This window comes from Bos grunniens, chromosome 16, assembly GCF_055505025.1.
Source record: "Bos grunniens cultivar Pamir isolate PY7600 chromosome 16, Bosgru_T2T1.0, whole genome shotgun sequence".
NCBI lineage: Eukaryota > Metazoa > Chordata > Mammalia > Artiodactyla > Bovidae > Bos > Bos grunniens.
Window position 1 is genome coordinate 1,895,587 of NC_141180.1, and position 27,478 is coordinate 1,923,064.

The 27,478-nt window shown below is 45.3% G+C and overlaps 2 protein-coding genes across 3 annotated transcripts; one reads left to right on the forward strand and one right to left on the reverse strand.

Annotated features, from left to right (window-relative positions):
• Positions 1 to 1,356: 1,356 nt before the first annotated feature.
• LOC147356028 (uncharacterized) lies at positions 1,357 to 21,036 on the reverse strand. The gene is made up of 5 exons (XM_086343163.1): positions 20,343 to 21,036; positions 14,879 to 15,023; positions 14,411 to 14,628; positions 3,635 to 4,279; positions 1,357 to 2,266 (listed from the first exon to the last, which is right to left on the reverse strand). Exon 1 carries the CDS (start codon positions 20,957 to 20,959, stop codon positions 20,348 to 20,350), a length of 612 nt encoding a protein of 203 aa, XP_086199289.1. The 5' UTR covers positions 20,960 to 21,036; the 3' UTR covers positions 1,357 to 2,266; positions 3,635 to 4,279; positions 14,411 to 14,628; positions 14,879 to 15,023; positions 20,343 to 20,347.
• Positions 20,880 to 25,892, forward strand: ZNF281 (zinc finger protein 281). 2 transcript variants are annotated; one of them, XM_086343159.1, is made up of 2 exons: positions 20,880 to 21,018; positions 21,164 to 25,892. In XM_086343159.1, exon 2 carries the CDS (start codon positions 21,182 to 21,184, stop codon positions 23,801 to 23,803), a length of 2,622 nt encoding a protein of 873 aa, XP_086199285.1. In that variant the 5' UTR covers positions 20,880 to 21,018; positions 21,164 to 21,181; the 3' UTR covers positions 23,804 to 25,892. The 2 variants fall into 2 exon arrangements, with proteins under 2 accessions (XP_086199285.1, XP_086199288.1); XM_086343162.1 differs by having other exon boundaries at positions 20,904 to 21,018; positions 21,168 to 25,892.
• Positions 25,893 to 27,478: the final 1,586 nt, after the last annotated feature.

Here is a 27,478-nt window from a genome sequence, read left to right on the forward strand (position 1 = left end):
GGATCTTCCCGACCCAGGGATCGAACCCAGGTCTCCCACATTGAAGGTGGATTCTTGATCATCTGAGCCTCTGGGGGAAGGGGTAGAAAGCAGAATAAATAGATAAAATATGGAATGTGAGAAGAAAAAAGGAAATTAATGATTCTATCCAGGAAATCCAACATTAAATAATAGAGTGTTCAAAGGTGGGAGGTGGGACATCAGGGGAAAGAGAGGAAATGATCAAAGAAACTATTTGAGAAAAATTCCCAGACATAAAAGATAAGTGTTTGCAGACTGAAAGAACCTCCAAGTGCCAGCTCCATGACTGAGACGCCACGACACCAAGAACACCATCAGTACCTGTAAGTCAGCTGTGCTGTTGTTTCGTCACTCAGTCGTGCTTGACTCTGTGTGACCCAGTGGACTGTAGCCCGCCAGGCTCCTCTGCTCATGGGATTCTCCAGGCAGGAACACTGGAGTGGGTTGCCATGCCCTCCTCCAAGGGATCTTCCCGACCCAGCAATTGAACTCACATCTCCTGCATTGGCAGGTGGGTTCTTTACCACTGAGCCACCCAGGAAGCTCATATTTTAAGAATAAGCAGATCAGCAGAGTCTGGGGCTTGTCTGCCGCCCCGGGGACCCCACCCACCTCTGGGACTGCTCGTCCATCTCGAAGAGTGTCAGGACCACCTCATCCGTGTAGGCCTGGGCCAGCACGTGGAGCACCTTCCAGATGGTCTCCTGGGCCGTGGCATCCGTGGCACTGGGCATGTGGTGGTAAACGTGCTTGATGATCTCAGGCACCTGCGGGGGGTGGGGGGAGTGCGGAGTGCCTGCTTCCTGGGTGCTCGACACCCGCTCGGCAGGAGCCTCGGACCCAGGCATAGTCAACTATACTTCAATAAAACTAAATGAATAAAATAAAGTTTAGAATAATAAATAAATAGAACGAACCTGTGCAGACGCTGGGACTAATGAAGAACAAGCTTTCAGACAGAACAATGCAGTCTTCACAGAAAGGATCAAGAGTAACAATGACATCCAGCTCTGAAAAGCAGCCCTAGAAGCTGGAGGATAACTGCTAGAGGCCTTCCGACGTCTAAGGGAAAATCATTTCCAGGCTAGAATTCAGTACCGTCCACCAAGCATGAGGGAAAGACAAGAGGCATTTTCAGATGTGTGTGGCCACAGCTTCGTCTCCGGTTCACCCTTTCTCAGGAAGCTACTGAAGGACACACTCCACCAAAAAGAAGGGGTAAATGCACAGAAAGGACAGTCGGGGTCATCGAGTAAAGCGGGGCTATGGGGAGCCAAGTCCACATTTTCCCCTGTGGAATGTCCATAGATGGAATGAAAACCGAGAACTAGGAACTAGTCAGAAAAGCGTATCATTTAGACATGGTAAGCACGAAAACAATCAGCTCAAAGAGTAAAAGTTAGTCACCTCTGGGGAATGGGAAACTGGAGGTGGAGGTCCATGCTTTTTATCACAGGTCTCGGGCAACCGTTTGACTCTGTAACCTCTGTATAACTTCTAAAAGAATAAAAATTCAGCTTAAAAATTCACATAGATAATATTACTGGCTGAAGGAAACTGTGCAAACACGATTTGAATATATTGCTTTCTCACGGTGTCACTTCATGCAGAACCAGCACTCTGAGACTCTAGGAAGAGTCGACAGACCCCATCCCATAGCCGTCAGGTGTCCCGGACGCCTCTGACAAGTGCTGGGCGGCGGTCAGTGGATCCTTGAAACCCTGTCAAGTGCCTGAAGGGCCGGCCCTCGGTGGTGGTGGTGGAAGGGCCGCCAAGAGGCTCGGAAGCCTGACAGCCCAGGTGGGTCTTCCTCCCACCACACCGAGCAGCTCTGCGTCCTCTCGCAGCTGGGTGTGCACGCTTGCACACGGCTGGGGCAGGTGGGGTACGTGTGTGGCTTGCTCCTGAGTGTTTCCAAGCTCACTGGAAGCCCACAGTCTTGCTGCAGTAACACGGAAGTGCTTATTTCAGCCCGTAGAACTCTGACCTGAAGAAGGCAGCCTAACGGAGCTTTCAAGATGCCACACAACAGCGCCCTGAGGATCTGGGTGCCCCTGCCCCGCCGGGGCCTCTCACAGCTACTTTCGTATTAAAGTTGTCCGACTGGAGACGGTGCTCTCGCTGTCGGTGGACTTGATGCTGAGCTGCCGCTGCCGACTCTCCTGTGTCCATAGGATCAGCTGCTTCTGAGGTCAGCACCCAGGGGAGGCACAGCTCTCCAGGCCATCCACTCAGGGGTCAGAGCCTGCTTAGAACAGGATAACTATTATTTAATTTAACGAAAAAGTGAGAGAATGGGGAGCCTACCTCCAATCCGTATTTTATACTGCTTAGGAGTGAAGGTTCTTTGACCTGATCTCAGCAGTAACGGGCTTCCCAGGTGGCGCTAGGGGTAAAGAACCCGCCTGCCAAAGCAGATTGACATAAGTGACCTGGCTCAATCCCTGGGTTGGGAAGACCCCCTAGAGAAGTGGCAGCCCACTCCAGTATTCTTGCCTGGAGAATCCCATGGACAGAGGACCCTGGTAGGCTATGGTCCATAGGGTCGCAAAGAGTCAAACACGACTGAAGTGAGTTAGCATGCAGAGCAGTAATATCATGCTAATAAATTTTGAAAAAAGAATGACTAATCATTCAGGATTTGGGGACAATTTAATTCTAGAACCCAGAACTCGGGCTGTGGGTGTGCCACAGAGGTACACGTTACTTTCAGCTCTCGTGGGCCCACTGCTCCTGAGAGCTGCTTAATCTCATCAGATTTTAGGTTAGGTCCAAAAACTCATTGCCTAAAAAACTCAAGATATGTGGCAGAAATAGTAAATTTAGTCAGTTTCGCCTTTCAAAGATGGGTTAAATGAGCTTTTAAATCCATCTTAAGAAATGGTGATTACGCAGTATCTTCTGTAGGAAATTCACCCCTTAATTTTTGGCCTACCACACGAAGTAGGTGAAGATGACAACTACAAGAGTAAAAGAAAAAGCAGCCGACGGGGACAGGCCATGTCATTTGTTAAGGAGGAGAGTGTGACACCAGAAAAACGCCAGCCAGGAACCACAGCATGTAGGTTCTGTCTCCACTCTGCTGCTCTGCAACGTTGGGCAAATGACTTCTTTTCCTAATCTTTAGAATGGGATGTTGTAGGCCAAGATGAGATCACGCTCCGTAAAAGTAACTCACAAACTATAAAGTACTATGCAAATGTTTATAAGGAATAAATGAAATACCAGGAACTGGAAACAGGAACTTGCATGGGCCAGCCTCAGGAGTTCTGGCGCTTACAAATAAATACTATGCCGGGGGTTAGATTTGAGGGGGGATTTCCAAGCAGTTTGGACTTGTGCCATCTTACTGTTGATTTTTAAAGTTTCATACTTATTCCTTCTTTCAAAAAGCTGTTTTTTTGGGGGGAGGGGTATACATGTAATAACACCACTGAATTTTACAGTGATTGGTATATGTATGTGTGATAGAGGAGCCCGTGAATGTGATGAGATGGTCTGGAGACTAGAAATCTGAAAGTTGACTATCTGGCCAATTAAAGCACTCAACAACACACGCTCACAGCGCACGCTCAGCAGTATTCGTCCAGTGATGTGGGTGATGGGGGCCTACCTGCAGGGTGCCTCTGCCAGCGTAGCACCTTGATCTGAGAAGCTGCTGGACTACCGACTCCACGTGCGAACGGTATGAGTTCCGAGGGCTGAAGCTGACTTTGGCAGAAGATACAAGTTGTTTCAACATGCCAACATTTTTAGGCTTTCTTTGTTTTTCGAATTTCTCAGCAGACCATGGCAACCACTCAGTGGGTCTGTTTGCCTGGAGCAATTTGCCCGAATTGCATAGAAGAGGGCACCACAGGCATCAGCAACTTTCCTCCATGCTCTGTTTCCAGACACCAAAGCAGTGAGATACCCCTGTCTTCCTTAAACTGTCCACACCGTGTCATTATCTTCCAGACACAACAGGAAGTGTGGAAGTCGTCCTTAGCTCTGATTTTTCTGGGATGTTCTAGGAAACCACAGGTTGTCCGATCCTGCTAAAATGTTGAGCTAGTTTTCCAAAACTCTCCCAGAAATATGTTGTGACATCTTTTTTAAAAAATGCAAGTGGAAGTCTAGATTTATGACAGACACAGTTCACAAATAATTAGCAGAGTAGCTACTCTGGATAGTTTAGAGTTATTAGGCTTTTAGGCCCACAGAGTTTTTTATATTACTTTGGAGGAGCAGTTCTGATTGTAAAAGACACACCCATCCACTGGAGAAACAGAAAAAAAACAGAAAAACAGGAAAAAGGACATTTTCTTAAATTTTACCACATAGTAGCGACATTTAGGAGTATTTTTTCCATTTTTTTCTACATGTACCATTGTATCTTTGTGATTGTATTGTGACACAAATATGTATGAAGATTTTTGTCATTTAACGGCCTAGAATATTTTTGCCTCATGCTATTGAAAAAATCTTTTAAAATCTATTTTTACAAAGCATATTTCTCATAATAACATAGAAAATTCAAAAAATATATAGTAGATGTGGAAAATAAAATAATCCATAATCCTACAACTCAAAGTAATCATCATTAATACTTTGCCATATTTCCGCTCTTCTCTTTAAATGCATTTTCTTTTACATAGCCAAGATAATACTTCTTTATTCTGTTTTCCTTCACTCACATATCTTAAGCAGTTCCCCACAAAATTAAAAACATTTGATAAAAATTACTTTAAATGTCAGCAAGTGTTCTAGCATGTCAATATACATGCTGGTCATACCAATGTATCATATGCATGTATGTGCATGCTTAGTCGCTCAGTCATGTCTGACTCTTTGTGATCTCATGGACTGTAGCCCACCAGGCTCCTCTGTCCATGGGATTTCCCAGGCAAGAATACTGGAGTGGGTTGCTATTTCCTCCTCCAGGGGATCATCCCAATCAATGTACTTCCTTAAACACTCCTCTTCTCAGTCAAGGTTTTTTTCTAACAGGTTAAATCTTTAAGTAATCCAGGAGTCTTGAGTTTTGTATTAATTTTCAATAAAAACTCCAATAGCTTGAGAAATTCTACCAAAGCTAAGGAGGAGAAAATGGGTCACTATAAATACGAAGTCAAGACGTCATCGTTCTTAACCTCAGGTACTGAGATGGGCCTTAAATATTTGCTGCATGTACATTTGCTTCTCGCCTTTTCCAAAAAGAGCTTGAGAAGGTTTATAGAGATCCTCAGAAATTAGGACAAAGCACAGAGGTGCTAATGGCAGGCCACACTTTTGATTCTGAGCATCCAGCTGCCAAAGCAAATTAATCTTAAGAGTCACAGTTTCCTTACAATGGAAACTACGCTCAGCTCAGAAGGGCCGCTTTGCCTGGTATGGAGACCCAAGAGACTTCTTTAAAAGAGAGTGAAAGCTTTGGGCTTGGCATTGGAGGCTGTGCCTGAGCCTAGGAGCAGAGGGTCTGAATTCCAGCTCTGGCCTGGCCACTCACTAGCAGAGCAAACTGGGTAATCACTTGTTTGCTCTTACAGCCTTTATTTCTGTCACTTAGGGGTCATTTTTTAAGTACCCCACCATGTGTCACTAAGATTGGAAAAGCAAATAAGAAGCTTGTGTCCTGAAGGAGCACAGATCCTGGTGGGGAAGACCAATGTGTGCGTTGCTTGTTTGAAAACTCAGCCCAAAGCTTATCATAAACGTGTAAACCAGGGCTCCCCTGGTGGCTGAGTGGTAAAGAATCTGCCTGCCCGTGCAAGGGACACGGGTTTGATCTCTGGTCCAGGGGACTCTGGAAGCCGCAGAGCAACTGAGCCCATGAACCACAACTACTGAACCTGTGCTCTGGAGACCGGGGGCTGTGACTACTGAAGCCCATGAGCCTAAAGCCTGTGCTTCGCAGCAAGAGAAGTCACCGCGATGAGAAGCCCACGTACCACAAGGAAGAGGAGCCCCGCTCGCAGCAGCTAGAGAAAAGCCCACGCAGTAACGAAGACCCAGTGCAGCCCAAAATAAACAAATAAACAAAACCATATATATATGAAAAACATTATTTTTAAAAAAGTATAAATAGGTCTGCGGATGTCCTATCTGACACCTGTGACTTTCAGGTTAATCCAGACACCAAATAGCACCTTCTGCAAACTTCCATTATGCTGGTCAAAATCCATGCCCTGAATTAGGGAACGCTGAAAGCTTAATAGGATTGAACCTTCTCAAGCATCGGTGAAGCAACCGGGGCCGGTATGACTTGGAAAACTGAGTGCGCGCAGAAGTAAGTGGCGGTGGTATTCTCACTCCTTTGTAATTATAACGCGGGTTGTTTTGCAAAATCTGTTCCAGCAGAGCGCAGTCTTTTTGAATTGCATGCCCTATCGGAAAGCCAGCCCTGTCTTTCTGTCCCTCCATCCACTTCTCTGGTACGACGGTCTGGCCAAGCCCTTTCCAGTCTCTACGTGATGCCCTCCCATCCACCTGTCCACGCAGTCATCGCAATTCCCCTCTACTGTTCCACCTTCAAGTCGAAAATATTCACATTTCTTTGGCACTGAGTTTTCTTTGGTTTCTTGTATCCAGTTCATCAAACTTGACGACTTTTTTTCCTATAGCACACATTCAGGTTTTCCACTCACCTCTGTTCTCACAGAGGCATCCTGGCCTCTATTCTGGGGTTTCCCAATAGCTTCCCCTTGTGGCTTTCTGCATTTTCCCCCCAAGCCCCCTTCTAATTATTCCTATAGATCTTTACATTATTAGCTTCTACAGTGACTTGGAGAAGGCAATGGCACCCCACTCCAGTACTTTTGGAAAATCCCATGGATGGAGGAGCCTGGTAGGCTGCAGTCCATGGGGTTGCTAGAGTCGGACACGACTGAGCGACTTCCCTTTCACTTTTCACTTTCATGCATTGGAGAAGGAAATGGCAACCCACTCCAGTGTTTTTGCCTGGAGAATCCCAGAGACGGCGGAGCCTGGTGGGCTGCCGTCTCTGGGGTTGCACAGAGTCGGACACAACTGAAGCGACTTAGCAGCAGCAGCAGCATGGCGACTTACTTTTTAGAATTCCTTTAATAACTCTGCTGTTTTCCAGAGTAAATAACTACTTTGGACTCAGCGGAAAACTATAAAGACTCTAATCAGGATTTTCCATCCAAGCAAGTTTTTTTTCACATAATCTTTGTCTCTCAGGCATGAGACCTGTCATTGGTCACTATGATACTCCCTCCTCTTTTAAGACTCAGAATCCCAATTCACAAGAGATTCTTTCATATTTTTATTATTATTATTTGTTTAGGCTGTGCCAGGTCTTAGTTCTGGCATCTGGGATCTATTTCCCTGACCAGGGATTGAACCCATGCCCCTTGCATTGGGAGTGTTACCCACTGGACCACCAGGGGAGTTGTGATCCTTTCATATTTAACTTTGCATTTTCTAATTCCATAATTTACATATATTAGCCTTGGAGAAGGAAACGGCAACCCACTCCAGTATCCTTGCCTGGAGAATCCCAGGGACAGGGGAGCCTGGTGGGCTGCCGTCTCTGGGGTCGCACAGAGTTGGACATGACTGAAGTGACTTAACAGCCTTTCTGCACTTTTTTTTAAATGTTTGATATAATTATTTAAGATTCAAATCAACATTTCGAAGCAGACTTAACTCATTGGAAACATTATTAAGGCAGAACGCCAAATGAGTCAAATTCAAAGCACTATTATTTCTTCCGTTCACTGATGGAGTTTATTATTCGTTTTGCATTCATTAATTTTTTTAGTCTATGCGTATCTGTATTTCTTTTTTTTTTTCTAATTTTATTTTATTTTTAAACTTTACATAATTGTATTAGTTTTGCCAAACATCAAAATGAATCCGCCACAGGTATACATGTGTTCCCCATCCTGAACCCTCCTCCCTCCTCCCTCCCCATACCATCCCTCTGGGTCGTCCCAGTGCACTAGCCCCAAGCATCCAGCATCGTGCATCGAGCCTGGACTGGCAACTCATCTCTTACATGACATTTTACATGTTTCAATGCCATTCTCCCAAATCTTCCCACCCTCTCCCTCTCCCACAGAGTCCATAAGACTGTTCTATACATCAGTGTCTCCTTTGCTGTCTCGTACACCGGGTTATTGTTACCATCTTTCTAAATTCCATATATATGTGTTAGTATACTGTATTGGTGTTTTTCCTTCTGGCTTACTTCACTCTGTATAATAGGCTCCAGTTTCATCCACCTCATTAGAACTGATTCAAATGTATTCTTTTTAATGGCTGAGTAATACTCCATTGTGTATATGTACCACTGCTTTCTTATCCATTCATCTGCTGATGGACATCTAGGTTGCTTCCATGTCCTGGCTATTATAAACAGTGCTGCGATGAACATTGGGGTACACGTGTCTCTTTCCCTTCTGGTTTCCTCGGTGTGTATGCCCAGCAGTGGGATTGCTGGATCATAAGGCAGTTCTATTTCCAGTTTTTTAAGGAATCTCCACACTGTTCTCCATAGTGGCTGTACTAGTTTGCATTCCCACCAACAGTGTAAGAGGGTTCCCTTTTCTCCACACCCTCTCCAGCATTTATTATTTGTAGACTTTTGGATCGCAGCCATTCTGACTGGTGTGAAATGGTACCTCATAGTGGTCTTGATTTGCCTTTCTCTGATAATGAGTGATGTTGAGCATCTTTTCATGTGTTTGTTAGCCACCTGTAAGTCTTCTTTGGAGAAATGTCTGTTTAGTTCTTTGGCCCGTTTTTTGATTGGGTCATTTATTTTTCTGGAGTTGAGCTGGAGGAGTTGCTTGTATTTCTTATATACAGCCTTGTTTGTTTTGCTCTCTCACTAAGTTGTGAGTCCTGGGGACAGTGAGCTTGTCTGCTGGAAAGTCTTCCTGGGGCGTCAGACATTTCTGTCTATCCCTCTCCATGGCTTCAGCCCTGTGGTCTGAAGGGAAGAGACCGTCTTTTCTTAGGATCTTGCTTTTTCCAGTCACACGATTGGTTAAGGGGTAAGACTGTAAACCAGTGTGAGCCAGTCACAACAGTCCACTCCTCAGACCACCCGTGATTGGCCCACCAAGGGACATGTGACCCACATGAGGCCAGAGTCCTGTCTTATGACTTTGGAGAGAAAAGCTGCTTTTTCCCTGTTGTGTGTAGAGGTGTAAGAACCAGGAGTCTGGACCTTGTTGGGCATGACATCTCCCACCCGCGAGAATGGTCTGGGAGGATGTGGAGAAGCAGGCCTCTTCACATGCCTCTTCTTGACATTCTGACATTTAATTATTCAACTAGTTATTCATTTCTGATAGCTACCCCAGTATCCTTTCAATAAATCTCCGATTTTATGTGTTTCATCTAGTTTCAGTGGAGTTTCTGTCGTTTGCAACCGAGAGGGTCCTGACATAGAAAATTTAAACTGTATTCTGGAGTCCTTGTAGCAGAGAGCTGTAAAATGCTAACACACATATAATGCAAGCCTTAGAGAATATCAGGCCAATTATCTTAACTTCAAAAAAGCTTTAGAAGAACATTTTTGTTGCTAAAATTCTTTACATTCTGTCCTGGAATTCTTCCTATTTTTTTCTTTACTCCCCACACCCTGTGGTTACAACACCTAAAAATTGTCACGAGATAGAATTTATTTGGTCTTCAGATAAGGGAAACTCCAACCCCTCTAAAGTGAAACAGACTTATATTTGCTGATTATTCCTTAAAACACAAAGTACCATGCATAAAATAAATAAGGTACAAGGATGTGTTGTACAGAACAGGGAATATGAGAGTATTTTACAATAAGTCTAAATGGAGTATATCTATAAAAATGTTGAATCACTATGTTGTATACCTAAAAGTAATATAATACTGTAAATCAACTATACTTTAAAAAATGAGTTGTTTATTCTACATGACAGATATGTGTACAGTGCTTATATTGAGCCAGGCATGTGCTAAAATTTAACTCATTTGATTATCCCAATGAATCTCTGAGGTAGATACTATTATTATTGCCATTCATAATGAGGTAATTGAAGCACAGAGAGATGGAGTAATTTGCCCTAGGTCACAGAGCTAGTGGAATGAATTTGACAATTTATTACGCGTCGGAACCAATGGGGTGTGCGTGAACAATGCAGATTCCTGAGACCTACTTACTCAGAACCATACCAAGGAAAGGTAAGACTACTCTTCCCATTTTTTCACATTGACCCAAAACCCTGATCTCTCCTCTGCAAGCTTTAGCCGTCTCAAATCTGGTCAAGAATACATTTCGTCGTCTTTGATTTTTGTAATAGAATGAGATTCTGCCACATGTGGATCTGATACTTCAATTACACTGACTTTGCTTTAATAAATAGTGCCAAATATACACTCTCAAACGTTCACGAGAGATCTTAGTCTTGACTGTCCCCCTAGCTCACTGCAAAAAAAATAGTGGAAACAGATATTTGAGACAGACTTAACCAAAGAACAGGCTTACCATTCCAGCTTTCAGCCATTTCCTTACTCTATCATGCAAACAAAATAAACCCACGGGCTTGGACTTTGTTAGTTTGCTTCTCTGTGGAAATGCTTTCAATCTCTCTCTTGATAAACAAGCTGCCATTCAATGCTGTCTTAACTGCAGTCTGGGTACTCCCCCCAATCCCGTGCTTGTGCAGCGGCTGTGTGTGAGGTCAGCAGCAGCCACCTGGAGACCACAAATGTGGAACCCGAGGAGGTGTTTTCCAGAGCCAGTCCAGCTCGGTTCAAAGACTGCTCTGCCTCTTCCTGCCCCCAGGGGCTTTCCAAATCCCCCTGTGCCACTCAGTGTTCTTATCTGTAAAATGGGATAATTATGGTACCCGCATCAGAGGGTAGCTGTGCAGAATGAGCGGGGTCAACCCATCAGGTGAGGAGAACAACACACACAATCCACATCCAATAATCCTCCTTCACCAGAGTCTGAGTTCCATGAAGAGCAAGTTCATTGTTTTGTTCATGAATCTATCTAGAGTGAACTGCAGCCACGAAATTAAAAGACGCTTGTTCCCTGGAAGAAAATCTGTGACAAAGCTGTGAAAGTGAAAGTCGCTCAGTCGTGTCTGACTCTTTGCGACTGCATGGACTACACAGTCCATGGAACTCTCCAGGCCAGAATACTGGAGTGGGCAGCCATCCCCTTCTCCAGGGGATCTTCCTGACCCAGGAACGGAATCAGAGTCTGCTGTACTGCAGGTGGATTCTTTACCAGGTGAGACACCAGGGAATCCTAGACAGTGTATTAAAAAGCAGAGACATCACTTTGCTGACAAAGGTCTGTATAGTCAGAGCTGTAGTTTTCCTAGTAGTCATGTACAAATGTGACAGCTGGACCATAAAGAAAGCTCAGCGCCGAAGAACTGATGCTTTTGAACTGTGGTGCTGGAGAAGACTCGAGAGCTCCTTGGACTGCAAGGAGTTCAAAGCAGTTAATCCTAAAGGGAATCAACCCTGAGTATTTACTGGAAGGGCTGATGCTAAAGCTGAAGCTCCAATACTTTGGCCACCTGATGTGAGAAGCTGACTCACTGGAAAAGACCCTGATGCTGGGAAAGACTGAAGGCAGGAGGAGAAGGGGGCAACAGAGGATGGGATGGTTGGCTGGCATCACCGACTCGATGGGCATCAGTGTGAGCAAACTCTGGGAGATAGTGAAGGACAGGGAAGCCTGGCGTGCTGCAGCTTATGGGGTCGCAGAGTCAAACACGACTTACTGACTGAAGAGTAACTATCTAACATGCCTAAAACACAGTAGGGACACAGACCTAAGTGGGATGAATAAACCCCTCCCAAGTCCACTAGGGCTTCAGGGCCTTTATGTGACCTTACTGTGAAGTCATCATTTTGACCTTACTGTGAAGTCATCATTTTGACCTTACTGTGAAGTCATCATTTTGACCTTACTGTGAAGTCATCATTCAGTGGCAATTACTCGTGCCACGGTCTGTTCTAAGCACTTTATAGACACTTTACACCATTTAATTCCTGTAACAATCCTGTGAGACAGTTACAATGCGTGTGCACCTTTTATGCAAGATGAAAGTGAGCGACAGAGATGTCGAGTACTTTGCCCAACCTCACAGAGCTGGCAAGCGCCAGAACTAGATCCCTTTAACCTGCGTTTGCCACTAATTATTTCTTCCTCCTTGAAACGCTCTTCCCATGTCTTCCCTGAAAACACCCTCTTTTAACCTGATTCCTCCTTCACTGGCTCCTTTCTTTCCTTTTAAAGAAAATGTACTGAAGTATGGCTGATTTACAATGTTGTGTTTAATTTCTGCTGTACAGCAAACTCGCTGTTACACTATATACTCTTTTTCATGTTCTTTGCCTTTGTGGTTTATCACAGGATATAGAATATAGTTCCCTGTGCTGTACAGGAGGACTTTGTTGATCATCACTGGTTCTTTTCTTTCTGTCATCTCTGCCGCAGAAATCACGCCCCCCAGAGTCTTGTCCACGGCCCCTGTCTCTACTCTCACCCTAACGTGCTGACCTGGGTGTTGGTGTCCTTCTCCCACGAACTCTGTGACTCCCAATCCATACAGATTTCCATCCCAGACATCCTTCCTAAGGCTCGAACTTCTGTGTCCACTTGCTCACCAGACCACACTCACATCCAGCATATGAAAAATAATAAATGGTTTGGTGTGAAGCTTTCTACTGTTTTCTCTAGTTTAATCAGTTCTATTTGGGCAAGAGGAAGGGAAGGCTTGTCACTCGTTTTGCGAAAATGAGACGATATAACGCACGTGTCTGTCTTCTCCCCTTTTCTTATTTAACACCACACGGGGATCTCTCCAGGCTGGTACACAGGCTCTCACTCACCCTTGCAGCTGCCTGATAGTCCAGGGGCTGGAGGTGCCACCGTCTTTCGCTGTGTTTCGGTGTATTCGGGTCGGAGGGCCTGCGGTTGTTTCCAGGTCTCTGCCACCTCACCGCGTGCTGCCATGAGCAACCTGGAGCATACGTGCCATTGTCCCCTGATGCTTTGTTTCTATGGGATTTTGTCCCCCAAATGGGAATTATTAACAGCAGCTACTTTGGAGCGTGATTTATAAAGAAATAAACACACGGAGAGGGCCATCCATGCAAAGAAGTTCGGGAGATGCTGATAAGGATATTTGACTATACGGTTACTTAGCAGGCTTTGGATGTGAAAAGATACATTTCCCAGCAACTAGCAAGCAGGTATCATTGAAGGAGAATTTGGTAGGAAAGGACAAAAGATGGGGCCTGGCACAGAGCAGCTAAGGATCACCCTTGCGAAGCCCATTTCCTGCTGCACTTGCCAGGCCCTCTTAGGCTGGCAGAGGAGCAGGGTTATTACTGGAGACTGAGTCCCTGATCTTGAGCTAATCAAACTGCAAGATGCTTCCAGCAAACTCCAGCTCTGAAAGATCTTTCCAAATGCATTATCTTCAAGCTGGTGACTTAAGTCATGAAAGTGTCTACTGAAGGCAGGGTGTGAGGAGTGAGAACTCACGAGTCCTTGGCTCCGCCAGCTTGTCCGCATGCTGGCCCTCCAAGCGAGCCTCCAGATCCCCACATATAAGATAAAGCCAATAATACGCACGCCGCCCACTTGGCAGCATTGTGGTGAGGAGCAAACGGAATTATGTAAATGAAAGTGCTTTGAGAGGGCTCTACATATATTAGCATTGTTAATCTGATTCAGATTCCTGAGTAGGCGGTATACTGTGTATGTGGCACCTTTCCTGTTCTTTGTATTGCCAGGAAAGAACATATTAGCACTTCAAAGAAGATTATTTTGTAGCAGTCACGAAGTGCCCTATGAAGGTTCAGGACAATAATATAGAAATAACAGACTAGGTATCAGCCCTTGAATCCATCATCAGACACTCTTCCACGGACTTCTGTAACAGTATTTACAAAGCTGCCTCAGTTTTGAAAGTTTTATACATAAATGAGAATAAAGAAACAGGATGAGTCCCACCTCCTCCCCTTAAGTTCTATTTTTAACTTCTGTACAGTATTAAATGTGACATCCTGGTGTTCTTCCCCTTTATGGCTCTTGCCTGTAAGCACGCACACGCTACAGGAATCCAGCCACACCTGGGGTGCTCCCTCCCAATCAGTGTTATTTTTACCGGGACTAGGGGTTTCCCTGCTGCCTCAGAAGGTAAAGACTGTCCGCTGCAATACGGGAGACCCAAGTTCGATCCCTGGGTTGGGAAGAGCCCCTGGAGAAGGGAACGGCTACTCACTCCAGTATTCTTGCCTGGAGAATCCCATGGACAGAGGAAGCTGGTGGGCTACATGGTTCATAGGATGGCAAAGAGTCAGAGTTGGACACGACTGAACAACTAACACTTTTCACATTACTGGGACTAAAATATTGAGAAAGCGGTACCTCTATAGGTAAGGACTCCAAACACACGATGGCTGGGTGTGTCTGTGGATGGAACTGCAGAAACTTCCTAACAGACGTGCGGGGTCATTCATCCGGAGATGTGGCACACTCCAGTATTCACCCTGGCAGCACAGAATGTGGGCGTAAGGAGCCCCAGGAACCTAGTGCCAGTTGAAGTTTGGCAGTTGCTTCCTTCCAGCTGTCCTTAAAGGCATTCTCTGCGGGGGTTGGAGAGTGGGTCATAGTTATGGCTCAGGACCGCTCTGTTTCGCTGTTTCTCTTTTGATTTTTCTCATTGGAAAATAGAGGAAATGGGATGTTTATCCAGCAGTGAAGGGTTTATGAAATTCTTCAGAGTTAGGTGCAAACCATCACAACTGTTCAATAGCTGGTAAAATCAGGGGGAAAAAAGGCATCGTGGGTGAGGCATACAGGTCAATTAAAAATTAATTATCACTAACACTTTACCTTTCAACTGGTTGTGGTGGTATCAGGGGCACAACCCAAGAGGAAGAAAGACAGGCATTCTTTGGAGTGACTTCGAGGCGCAGACTTCTTGGGGTCTTGGGAAATCATCATTTAGGGGCTTTGCTCATCATGCTCTTAAGTGTGTCTGTTGAAGAAACAGGAAAAAGAGAAAAAAAATGTTTGAGACTGAAGCTGCTTTTATTTAAAAATCTCTTTTCAGTCTAATTTCTTTTTTCAACAGAGAGAGTTTTGATGTTGATCATTTTATAGTACTTTAAGGATAACTGTATTAAATTTTAAAATGTGTAACAAGAAATATGGAAGTGCAATAAATACAAATATTCTCATCACTTCACCAAGATGTGAGGGCAAGTGTGACTGTTTATTTTTTTTCCCTCTTGGAAAAATTGAATTTACAAAATAAATTATTGGAGTAATTATACAAATTTTAGAAGAGAAATGATTTTCAGAGCATCCAGTGGATTTCATGAAAACAGCTAAATTTCTTAATATATTGATATCATAGTGCATATTATTCAATATACAGGAAATTGTATTTAGTCCCAAAGTCATCTATTACTGTAAGCAATATTGACTTCAGGGAGAGTGTACTGATTTCTGTATCAAAAAGTAAGACAGGTTGATGGGTGATAGAGGATGGACAGATTGACAGATCGGCAATTAAGCATATATAATGCTGTGTTAATGGCAAACTCTTAGAAAAAACTTATCTATTTCACAAAGCAAAATACTCCTATCTCACAAACAGAATTAAAGTCTGAATGACCTACTCTTAACTTTACAACTATAGAACACAATACGATATAAAAAGCAGCAGTTACTAAAGGAAGGAGGGGACTGCCCAGGTGTCGCAGTGGTAAAGAACCTGTCTGCCAATGCAGGAGACGCGGGTTCCACCCCTGGGTCGGGAAAGCGGGTTCTACCCCTGGGTCGGGAAGACCCCCTGGAGGACGGCATGGCAGCCCACTCCAGTATTCTCGCCTGGGAAATTCCATGGACAGAGGAGCCTGGCTGGCTACATCCACGGGGTTGCAAAGAGTCAGACATGACTGAACACACACACTCACACACACAAAGGAAGGAGGGATGTCCGTTATCTTACAGCTTTTTCATAAATCGGAGAAAGAAGTACTTCTTGAATGATCCAGAATACGTACGAATAGCCCAGAACATGAGTGGTACTTAAGCAGCTTAAATCCAGTGGGCACTCTGTATATCTTGTGGGCACTCTGTGTATCTTGACAAAGGCAACTTGAAAGATGCGGTGCGAGTACTGTAATTGTTCTAGTTTCTGGCATTACATAGTGGTCTTGAAAACCAACAGGATTGATTGTAAAAAAACGTGCCACACTAACGTAAAATGTTGACAGTAGAGGAAATTGAGTGCAGACACAAGCAGGCCCTCGGTACTATCTTCTGAATTTTTCTGTAAATATAAAATTGCTTTTAAAAAATAAAGTCTGCTAAAAAGGAACCAGAACAAAGAACAAAACTCATTTCTGTTTTATTCAGTCTCCTTGTTCTAGGGTGGTTCCCATAGTCTGTAAGATGTAAGTATTCAGAGGTAAAACAAATGTTTAAATTTTCCTGTAATATTTTCTTTTTGAAAATGCCATATTACTTTATTTGAATCAGGTCCAGATTTTACCCCAGACACCTATTTAGTATTTGATTTATTAGTACCTAACAAGACTAATACAATACAGATTTTTATTTCCTCTGTAAGGCAAAAACACATGGGAAATTTCTTGCTCCATATTATTCCTAAGTTTAAGCCATATCAGTTTTATTTACTTTTAAAATGTAAGATACTAGATTTAAAAAAATGTTTATTTTACTGAAGTATAGTTGATTTACAATGTTAACTTCTACTGTAAAGTGATTCAGCTGCGTGCGCGCACGCGCGCGCGCGCACACACACACACACACACACACACACACACACACTCTTTTTCATATTCTTTCCCACTGTGGTTTATCACGGGATATTGAATATAGTTCCTTGTGCAACTTTAGATTTAAGAGACAGATTTAATTTATATCTTACAATTAAGTATTTTCTAATGCTAAGAACTAATAAATACAGATCTTTGGAACTTTTATTACATATAGGATACAATAAAAAGATGTGCAGTTTCACAACGGCTGATAATGTGAAATTTTAACTTGAAGTGGCATTTTAAATATTTAAAAACTATTCACACTTACCACCCTAACTTTATTCTTTCAGCTGTTTTATACTTTAATATTAAAAAAGATTTTTTACCCCACTGAAGACTGTGACAAACGTATTCTAATTGCTGTAGTCTAAAAGACTGGTTATAAATACTGATGCTTAGCGCTCTTTCTCTGATTCCTTTGATGACATTTCCTGAGTTTGTTTTCCGTTACCCAGCTATCTTTCAGAGACTGGTATACGGATTTTTCTAATTCATATTCTACATACCTGGGATGGCATTTTTATTTTTTCATTTCTAAGGAAAACTGAATAGCACAAGCACTCTAAGTGATGTGCTGGTCTGTTATCTTATAAATGCTCAAGGCACCGCTTCTAATGTTGAAAAATAGAAAAATAAATTGACCTTGATGAAGTGTGTCTTCTTTTGTCTGTCCCCAGGAAAGTTTATTTCAGGTATTTCTACTGCTGAAATGATTAGCGGTAACAGCTTTTTCCCTCCATTTTACTTTACAGGGTCTCTTCATCTTCCTGATATATGGGGTGTACAACACGGAGGCAAGTCGGCTTGGAGGATCTCAAGGCTGACAGAGTGAAGGAGAGAAATGACAGGTTTCTTATCTTGATAACTGAGGAACAAAGTTGGCTTTTCATATGAGTGTCCTGCTGCCCTTCATGCTTGGACTAGCTTATATGCATCCCAGCTTACCATTAAACACTGCCACCCCGAGTAAAGGGACAGCCTCATTTCTCATAGGCATTGACTAATACTATACTCCTGCCTCAAGTTTGTGAATCTTCAGTCTTTCTTTTAACACTTAACTGTACTTGACAGTATCAAAGTTGCAGTTTATGTGGCAGAATACTTCAGTGTAGTTGCACGAGGTTACAAAAATACTAATATTTCTCTATTCAAAATACTTATTAAATACTGTCTCTAAGTTTTTGAGGGGCTTCCCTGATGGCTCAGCAGGTAAAAAAATCTGCCTGCAAGGCAGGAAACACAGGAGACATGAGTTTGATTCCTGGGTCAGGAAGATCCCCTGGAGGAGGAAATGGCAGCCCACTCCAGTATTCTTTCCTGGGAAATCCCATGGACGGCTACAGTCCAAAGAACTGTAAAGAGTTGGATGTGACTGAGCGATTGAGCACGAGCTTTTGAGCTCAGAGAGGCCCGTTTATTGTTGTTTAGTTGCTCAGCTCAGTTCAGTTCAGTCGATCAGTCGTGTCTGACTCTTTTCGACCCTATGAACTGCAGCACGCCAGGCCTCCCTGTCCATCACCAACTCCCAGAGTTCACCCAAACTCATGTCCAAAGAGTCGGTGATGCCATCCAGCCATCTCATCCTCTGTCATCCCCTTCTCCTCCTGCCCCCAATCCCTCCCAGCATCAGAGTCTTTTCCAGTGAGTCAACTCTTCACATGAGGTGGCCCAAGTACTGGAGTTTCAGCTTTAGCATCATTCCTTCCAAAGAAATCCCAGGGCTGATCTCCTTCAGAATGGACCAGGTGGATCTCCTTGCAGTCCAAGGGACTCTCAAGAGTCTTCTCCAACACCACAGTTCAAAAGCATCAATTCTTCGGCGCTCAGCTTTCTTCACAGTCCAACTTTCACATTCATACATGACCACTGGAAAAACCATAACCTTGACTAGATGGACCTTTTTTGGCAAAGTAATGTGTCTAATGCTTTGCGACCCCCTAGGCCTGGCGTGCTGCAGTCCATGGGATTGAAGAGTCGGACATGACTGAGCGAATGATCTGAACTGAATTGCTGCATGCTAGGCTTCCCCATCCTTCACTATCTCTTTGAGTACACTCAAACTCAGGTCCATTGATTCAGTGATGCCACCCAAACATCTCATCCTCTGTCGTCCCCTTCTCTTCCTGCCTTCAATCTTTCCCAGCATCAGGGTTTCTTCTAAGGAGTCAGTTCTTCGAATCAGGTGGCCAAACTATTGGAGCTTCAGCTTCAGCATCAGTCCTTCCAAAGAATATTCAGGGTTGATTTCCTTTAGGATTGACTGGTTTGATCTCCTTGCTGTCCAAGGGACTCTCTAGAGTCTTCTCCAACACCACAGTTCAAAAGCATCAATTCTTCGGTGCTCAGCTTTCTTTATGGTCCAACTCTCACATCCATACATGACTACTGGAAAAACCATAGCTTTGACCATATGGACCTTTGTTGGCAAAGTGTTGTCTCTGCTCTTTTGCTGTCTGCTGCTGCTGCTAAGTCACTTCAGTTGTGTCCGACCCTGTGTGACCCCAGAGACGGCAGCCTGCCAGGCTCCGAGGTCCCTGGGATTCTCCAGGCAAGAACACTGGAGTGGGTTGCCATTTCCTTCTCCAATGCATGAAAGTGAAAAGTGAAAGAGAAGGCGCTCAGTCGTGTAAGACTCCTAGTGATCCCATGGACTGCAGCCTACCAGGCTCCGAGGTCCATGGGATTTTCCAGGCAACAGTACTGGAGTGGGTTGCCACTGCCTTCTCCTAATTTTCCTTCCAAGTAGTAAGCAACTTTTAATTTCATGGCTGCAGTCACTGTCTGCATCGATTTTGAAGCCCAAGAAAATAAAATCTGTCACTGTTTCCACTTTTCCCCTTCTATTTGCCTTGAAGTAATGGGACCGGATGCCATAAGGATAAAATAATAATTTTTAAGTTTCCAGTTGGGAAATTTCAATGAGACGTCATTTCTTATTTAACCATGAGAAGTTATTTGGCTAGAAATACCAGCAATGGACTAGTAATTTCAATGGACTAGTGAAGCAATGGACTTGTAATTTCATTATTAAAATGTGCCATGCAAAGAAATTATTGTCATAAGGCTGGTTTTTATCTGAAAAAAAAAAAAAAAGTCTGGGATTTACATACAGTCTTGGTTAGGAAAGTTGCTGTCTTAAGTTTCTACGTGCTTAACATGAAAGTGGGTGCCTTCCTTGTGTGTACATTAAGCAATGAATATATATTTGTTCGATTTTTGTTGATCTGTGATTTCATGATTTTGCTTTGTGACTTTCTCTTAAGAAAACAAATTATAGTGATTTTGCCCGCGTTTCTCCGTATCCTATAGAAGGGAGAGTGGATCGGAGGAGGGCTCTCAGAGGGGCCTGGCGGTCCATTTTTCGTAAATAACACAGACCGCCAGGCAGCAACACAACAGGGCCGGCAGACTCATTAGACAGACTGCGAAGGTATGCGGGCATTTAAAAAACATCTGATGATGATGAAGTATGTGTGTGGGCGTGCTTTACAGGGTTGCCGCACCTGGATTACACGCGGTCTCCTCTTCCCGTAGCCTTCAGGTAGGTTGGCAGTAAGACAATGTTTGTTTGTTTGTTTTTCCTTTTTTCAACTGTACCTCTCTCCGCTGCGGTTTCAAAGCGGGCCCCTCCCACAAATGCAGAGGATCCGCGCCCATTATTAAAGAGTGTGCCAGCCCAGGAGAGGCGCCATAAGCGCCCCGTCTCAAACCCCGAGCACTGGACGCCCCCTGCAAAGCGGGCAGAAGCCACGGCGCCCGAGCTTCCCCCGGGTCCGTGCCGGGATTCGGGTGCGACAGCCGGCCCGCAAGCCGCAAAGACAGGAGAGGCCGACCCCGCCGCGCGCAGCTTCGCGTCCCTCAGGCCTTCCGCCGCCGCCGCGCAGCCGCACAGCCCGCAGCCCGCCCGGCGCGCGCGTCCCCACCAATCGCACCGGGCCGCCCCAGGCCTCCCCTCCAGGGGGGCTCCCTCCGCCCAACCGCCCGCGTGATTGACAGACGGCCGGGCGGAAGCCGCCGCGCAGGCGCGTTGGCTGGCGCCGCGGCCCTCGGGCCGGGTCGCCGAGCTCCCGGCAGGCTCCGCGCCGCGGCTGCGCAGTGCCGCGCAGGCTTTTAATTCCATTGTGGAGAGGACGGCGTTATTTTTATTAACCGGAGGCGGCGGCGGCGGCGGCGGGACCCGTAAGTGCGGGGCGCGGGCGCGGGCGGCGGCGGCGGCGGCGGCGGCGGGCGGGCGGGCGCGGGCCGGGGGCGCGGGTGGCGGCGGCGGCGGGCGGGCGGGGGCGCCGCGGCCGGCGGCCGGCCCACTCCTCTCTCCTCTCCTCAGCCAGGCCTGCTCCGGGGCATGAAAGTCGGCAGCGCGTTCCTGAGCGGCGGCGGCGGCGGCGCGGGCAGCGGCGGGCGGGCGGAGATGGAGCCTAGCTTCCCGCCGGGCATGGTGATGTTCAACCACCGGCTGCCCCCGGTCGCCAGCTTCGCGCGGCCGGCGGGCGCGGCCGCCCCTCCCCCGCAGTGCGTGCTGGCCGCCGCCCCGGCCGCGGCCCCGGCCGCCGAGCCCCCCCCGGCGCCCGCCCCGGACGTGACTTTCAAGAAGGAGCCGGCGGCGCCCGGCGCGGCCTTCCCGGCGCAGAGGACCCCCTGGGGCTTCCTGCAGTCGCTGGTCAGCATCAAGCAGGAGAAGCCGGCCGACCCCGACGAGCCGCCGGGCGCCCCCCACCCCCACTACGGGGGGCTGTTCGCGGGGGCCGACGAGCGGGCGCCGGGGCTGGGCGGCGGGGACGGGGGCGGCGCGGGCGTCATCCAGGACCTGAGCGCCCTGCACCCGCCGCCGCCCGCCCCGCACCAGCACCCGCACCCGCGCGACGTGCTGCTCGGCCGGACTGACGACCCCCGCGGCCCCGAGGAGCCCAAGCCGGACGCGAGCGTCAAGAAGGCCAAGAGGCCAAAGCCAGAATCTCAGGGAATCAAAGCCAAGAGGAAGCCGGGCGCCTCTTCCAAGCCGCCGCCGGCGGGGGACGGGGAGGGCTCCGTGCTGTCCCCGAGCCAGAAGCCCCACGTCTGCGACCACTGCAGCGCGGCGTTCCGCAGCTCCTACCACCTGCGCCGGCACGTCCTCATCCACACGGGCGAGCGGCCCTTCCAGTGCGGCCAGTGCAGCATGGGCTTCATCCAGAAGTACCTGCTGCAGCGGCACGAGAAGATCCACAGCCGCGAGAAGCCCTTCGGCTGCGACCAGTGCAGCATGAAGTTCATCCAGAAGTACCACATGGAGAGGCACAAGCGCACGCACAGCGGAGAAAAGCCATACAGATGCGACACTTGCCAGCAGTACTTCTCCAGGACTGACCGGCTGCTGAAGCACAGGCGCACGTGCGGGGAGGCCCTGGGCAAGGGGGCGCCCAGCGCGGAACCTGGGTCCTCCGGCAGCCACAGCGGCGTGGGTAACCTGGCTGTGTTGTCTCAGGGAAATACCAGTTCTTCGAGGAGAAAAGCGAAGTCCAAGAGCCTCGCGGTTGAGAGCAAGGAGCCCAAGGCAGGGAAAGCGAATGAATCCCACCTGTCCACCAGTATAAACACGCAGAGTTACTCCGTAGAAATGCCTGCCGTGCCTTCCAGTGGAGGCATCGTTGGCCCTGACATAGACGAGCTCCAGAAGAGGGTGCCAAAACTGATCTTCAAGAAAGGAAGCAGGAAGAGCACCGATAAAAACTACCTGAATTTTGTGTCACCGTTACCAGACCTGGTTGGGCAGAAGTCCTTGTCCGGGAAACCCAGCGGCTCCCTTGGCATCGTGTCAAACAGTAGCGTGGAGACCATTAGTCTCCTCCAGAGTACAGGTGGCAAACAAGGTCAGATAAGCAGTAACTACGATGATGCCATGCAGTTCTCAAAGAAAAGAAGATACCTGCCAACCGCCAGCAGCAACAGTGCCTTTTCTGTGAGCGTGGGGCACATGGTGTCCCCGCAGTCCGTCATTCAGTCCGCGGGCGTCGGTGTTCTGGACAGTGAGGCCCCGTTGTCCCTTATTGACTCCTCCGCCCTGAACGCGGAGATTAAGTCTTGTCATGACAAGTCAGGAATTCCTGACGAGGTTTTACAGAGTATTTTGGATCAGTACTCCAACAAGTCGGAGAGCCAGAAGGAGGACCCCTTCAGCATAGCAGAGCCACGAGTGGATCTGCACGCCTCAGGAGAACACTCGGAACTGGTTCAAGAGGAAAATTTGAGCCCTGGCACCCAAACTCCTTCAAATGACAAGGCGAGCATGTTGCAAGAATACTCCAAATACCTCCAACAGGCTTTTGAAAAATCCACGAATGCAGGTTTTACTCTGGGACACGGTTTCCAGTTTGTCAGCCTGTCTTCACCTCTCCACAACCACACTTTATTCCCAGAAAAACAGATATACACTACGTCTCCTTTGGAGTGTGGTTTCGGCCAGTCTGTTACCTCAGTGTTGCCATCTTCATTGCCAAAGCCTCCTTTTGGGATGTTGTTTGGGTCTCAGCCAGGTCTTTATTTATCCGCTTTGGATGCCACACATCAGCAGTTGACACCTTCCCAGGAGCTGGACGACCTGATAGATTCTCAGAAGAATTTAGAGGCGTCGTCAGCCTTCCAGTCTTCATCTCAGAAACTGACTAGCCAGAAGGAGCAGCAGAAAAACCTAGAGTCCTCAACAAGCTTTCAGATTCCACCTCAGGAGTTAGCTAGCCAGATAGATCCTCAGAAAGACGTAGAGCCTAGAACACCGTACCAGATCGAGAACTTCGCACAAGCGTTTGGTTCTCAGTTCAAGTCGGGCAGCAGGGTGCCAATGACCTTTATCACTAACTCTAATGGAGAAGTGGACCATAGAGCAAGGACTTCAGTGTCAGATTTCTCAGGGTATACAAACATGATGTCTGATGTTAGTGAGCCATGTAGTACCAGAGTAAAGACCCCCACCAGCCAGAGTTACAGGTAAGGTCCCAGGAGTGACCAGGCTGGAGGTCTTCTAATGTAATTTTGTTTTATTTTGAGAACACTGCCATTGGAATGTTTCTACACGATCCTATTAAGAATAATGTAATGCCCTTTCAATGCAACTTTTCATATTTAGTTTATTTTGTTAGCGTGATTTTAGCTCTGTTTGTATTATGATTTTTAATCAAAATCAATAGATTAAAATAGTTTGACATTCGAAGTGACAATGTTTAGCAATCAAATTTACATGTATAGATTGTCAGGGAATAGCCCAAAAGTTTTAAATGCAAAAAAAAAAAAAAAATCATACAAAAAAACAAAACAAAACAAAAAACCACAAAAAAAAAACTTTGTTGCTAGGATTAAGGTTATTCTAATTGCTTTACTCTCAGGAAAGTGTAATAACGCATGGGAATTCTGTACGTTATCACTGTAATGGAATATCCAATTTACAGATAGTATGATAATACATTTCATCACATAAGTAAGGGATCGAAAACATTTCAGATTGCTCTATCTGGGCTGATGTGATACACGTTTCATCATTTAAGGGATCGAAAACATTTCAATTTGCTGTCTCCATCTGGGCTGATCCAAAATTCTGAGATGTTGGCTACCTATATTTTGTTGCAGCTTTTAAATGTACTCTGATCTTCCAAACCACATTCATTCCAGCCTGGTAGAACAAATATTCTTGGATCTTTGATCAAAGCCTGGAATGATAGCTTTAATAAGAGAAGGAAAAGAAAAAGCACCCTCTCCTTATCCCAGTCACAGTAAGAAGACTGTGACTCCATCCAGAGCTGATGGGCACAGTGTTAAAACCCACGTGGTTGGTTGGTTCCAGTATTAGAACCCAAGTTGGAATTACATAATTCTTTGAGGTTTGGGGTGTGTGGTATTTATACATGGCCTAAAAACATTGTTCTCTGTCTCTGTTATTACATGTCACCCACACTCTGGGGGAGTTTGTTATTTTGGTTCTTAACCTGTCCTCTCTTAAGAGTTCTAGGCCTTCCTGGTTCCCTCTGCTCCCTGTCTGAACAGTTTTAATTCTAGAATGATTCACATTCCAATGCATGATTCGTCGTGCATTTCCTATGCCTATGGCATCCAAACACCAAACGATAGGTCAAACATCCCCCTCCCCCTTTTTAAAAAACAGCCCACACAGATGTCCATGTATAATAAAGCCCCACAAACTCGGAGCTGTGGATATTAATAAGGTGGTAATTCCAGCTGGTGACAGAGCCAGTGTGAGGGTTAAAGTATCTCCTTTAGTAAGTAATGACATCAGCACCTCTTTGTGAAATTGCAGCCTGTGTAATGTACATGTTAAAAGGGTGCGTTAGTCAGTATTGTAGAAGGGTCCTGTAAAGTCATCCAAACTTGCTTTGAACGCTAATTGCCATTTGAGGCCACTGGTAGACAGTGGCTCTGCTCTAAACCACTTTTTAGCAATTGTATTTTTTTCCTGATTATATTTTTAATGTACTTTGATGTTTATGCTGATGAGTTTTTTATGTACTTTTCGTGATGTTTCAGTCTTATGTACTCTTCTGACGTCAGAAAAGTACCACTGGCTGTTTGCAGTCTTATTGTGTAATGAGCCTAACACAGGCTTCCATGTATAATAAAGTAATTAATATTGTGCAAGTGTAAAACACTTCTGTTATGAAAGCAGTGTTTGGAAAATGAGAAATTATTTAAAATGGTTACAAAATAGTTAATTTCCTATCCCCACTTTCCTCTTTTAAAGGTCTGCTTTACCAGCGAAAGTGTCACTTATTTGTCATTGCAAGATTCTTAGAAAACGTGTTTAATCCTCTTAAATACACTCAGCACTAAAAGTCTGTGTTATCTTGGTGAGTGCTGTCAGTCCTGTTGGGCGCAGAGTACAAGCTGCAGTCAGGATGGAGAGGACCTTTCCCACTGTATCTCTTGAGCTGTATGATTTTTTTCTCCAGTGTTTTGTTTTATACAGGTTTTGAATTCCTTTAACTTTTATTGTGTGTACTGAATACTGCATATGTACTATTCTGATTGTTTGCTCTAGTTTACTACCAATAAAAGACCTGTTAATCACAAAATCGAAGAAAGGAGATATCACTTAATATCCAGCCACATTTTTCAGGTTTTTATTTTAAATACATTTCATAAAATACTTACGGCAGTAATACAACCTGCAGTTTAGGGACTGGGATTTTATGTCTGTGTTTTTAACTTGAGTGTTTTATGTTTCTAGGTTTTATTTTACTTGAAAATTGGTTGAATATTTTCTTCAAATTGAGGCGTATGCAACAATAGAAACTTAATAGTATGGAAGTTAGAACATGGAAATGCGGTTAGCCATCCCAAATATTATTCCAGAGAGATTACTTATTGAGGTTTCATTTTAAATCAGATTCCAGTATCTCTGGGTTCTAGGTGCATCCTTTTTAACCCCAGAAGATTGTAATGAAAGAACAGTATGATACGAAGGTGGCCCTGAGCATTTTTAGTAGGGAAGAAAACATTTTTAAATCATAGTTTAACAGTGTTTCAAGAAGTTGTGAGTATAGATATTAGAGGGAGAGAGCCAAGACATGTAAATACTGAGGATGCAGAAAAGGTTTGAAAGTTAGTATGTATGTTAAGTTTTAAAGATAAAGGGGAAGAATTGTATGTGTGTGTAAAATCTGTGAGAAAAATTATGCTTTGAAATTTAGAGGGTAGAATAGGTGTTTGAGGCTTTGCTTTTTTCGTATATCATACTATGTAGACACATGATACATTCATGTTAAGCGTAAACGTGGATTTCTCTGTAGAGAGGCTGTCTACTCATGGAGCCATTTAATTAGGGAAAGTAAATTTGTTTTCTCTTTGCCAAGATTATTCCCTAGATTTGGTCGTTTTCTTGAACAAGAGCACTAAGTGAAATCTCACTGATGCTGCGTTAAAATCCAACTCATGATGTCTTCTGCACCGGTGACTTATTTCTCTGTTCTAGATTAACCGTAACATTAATTAACCTTAGCATTAATTTTGTTCATCTACTGACCCTCCCCCCTTTTTATCCTTTGCATGGAATGTCTGTATCTGAATATGATAATTTTAAAGTTAAGATTTTACTTCTCACATATTAGGGTATGAAGTAGGGAAATATGCTTTGAATTTGGACTTCGCTGCTGTGAATTCAAGATAAGGTCTACCATAATTTGGCAGTTGCCTGTTGGTGATTTGTAAGGTAATCTTATTCAATAATGAAAACAAAAAAAATGTGGGGGAAAAATCTGTACAAGTTTTTTTTAAAATTGCAGTTTACAAATATTTCTACCTCAGATAGTTTTTCTGTATTACACTCATCAGACGAGAGAGGCATAACTTTTGGTTCACCTCTGGTGTCTGGTTTTGTAGTCATTTGTCATTAGTAGCATTCAAGCCTGAACTGCGTGAGTTTGAGCAGTCCAGCCTCCTGAGGCCACACAGTTCTTAGCTTCCGAATTCCTAAGTTCTTGCTGAACTGGAGAATTTCCCTCAGAAAAGAATTGACTGCTGGACTAAAGAGCTCCATTTTTAGTGAGCTGCGCCTGAAGACTGCCGTTTCACAGTGCCACGGTCTCTGTGTGCTCTGAGACGCGACGACAGGAGCTCGTCTCTGGGATGTGACGCGAGGCTCCTCCGTCAGCGCTCTGCT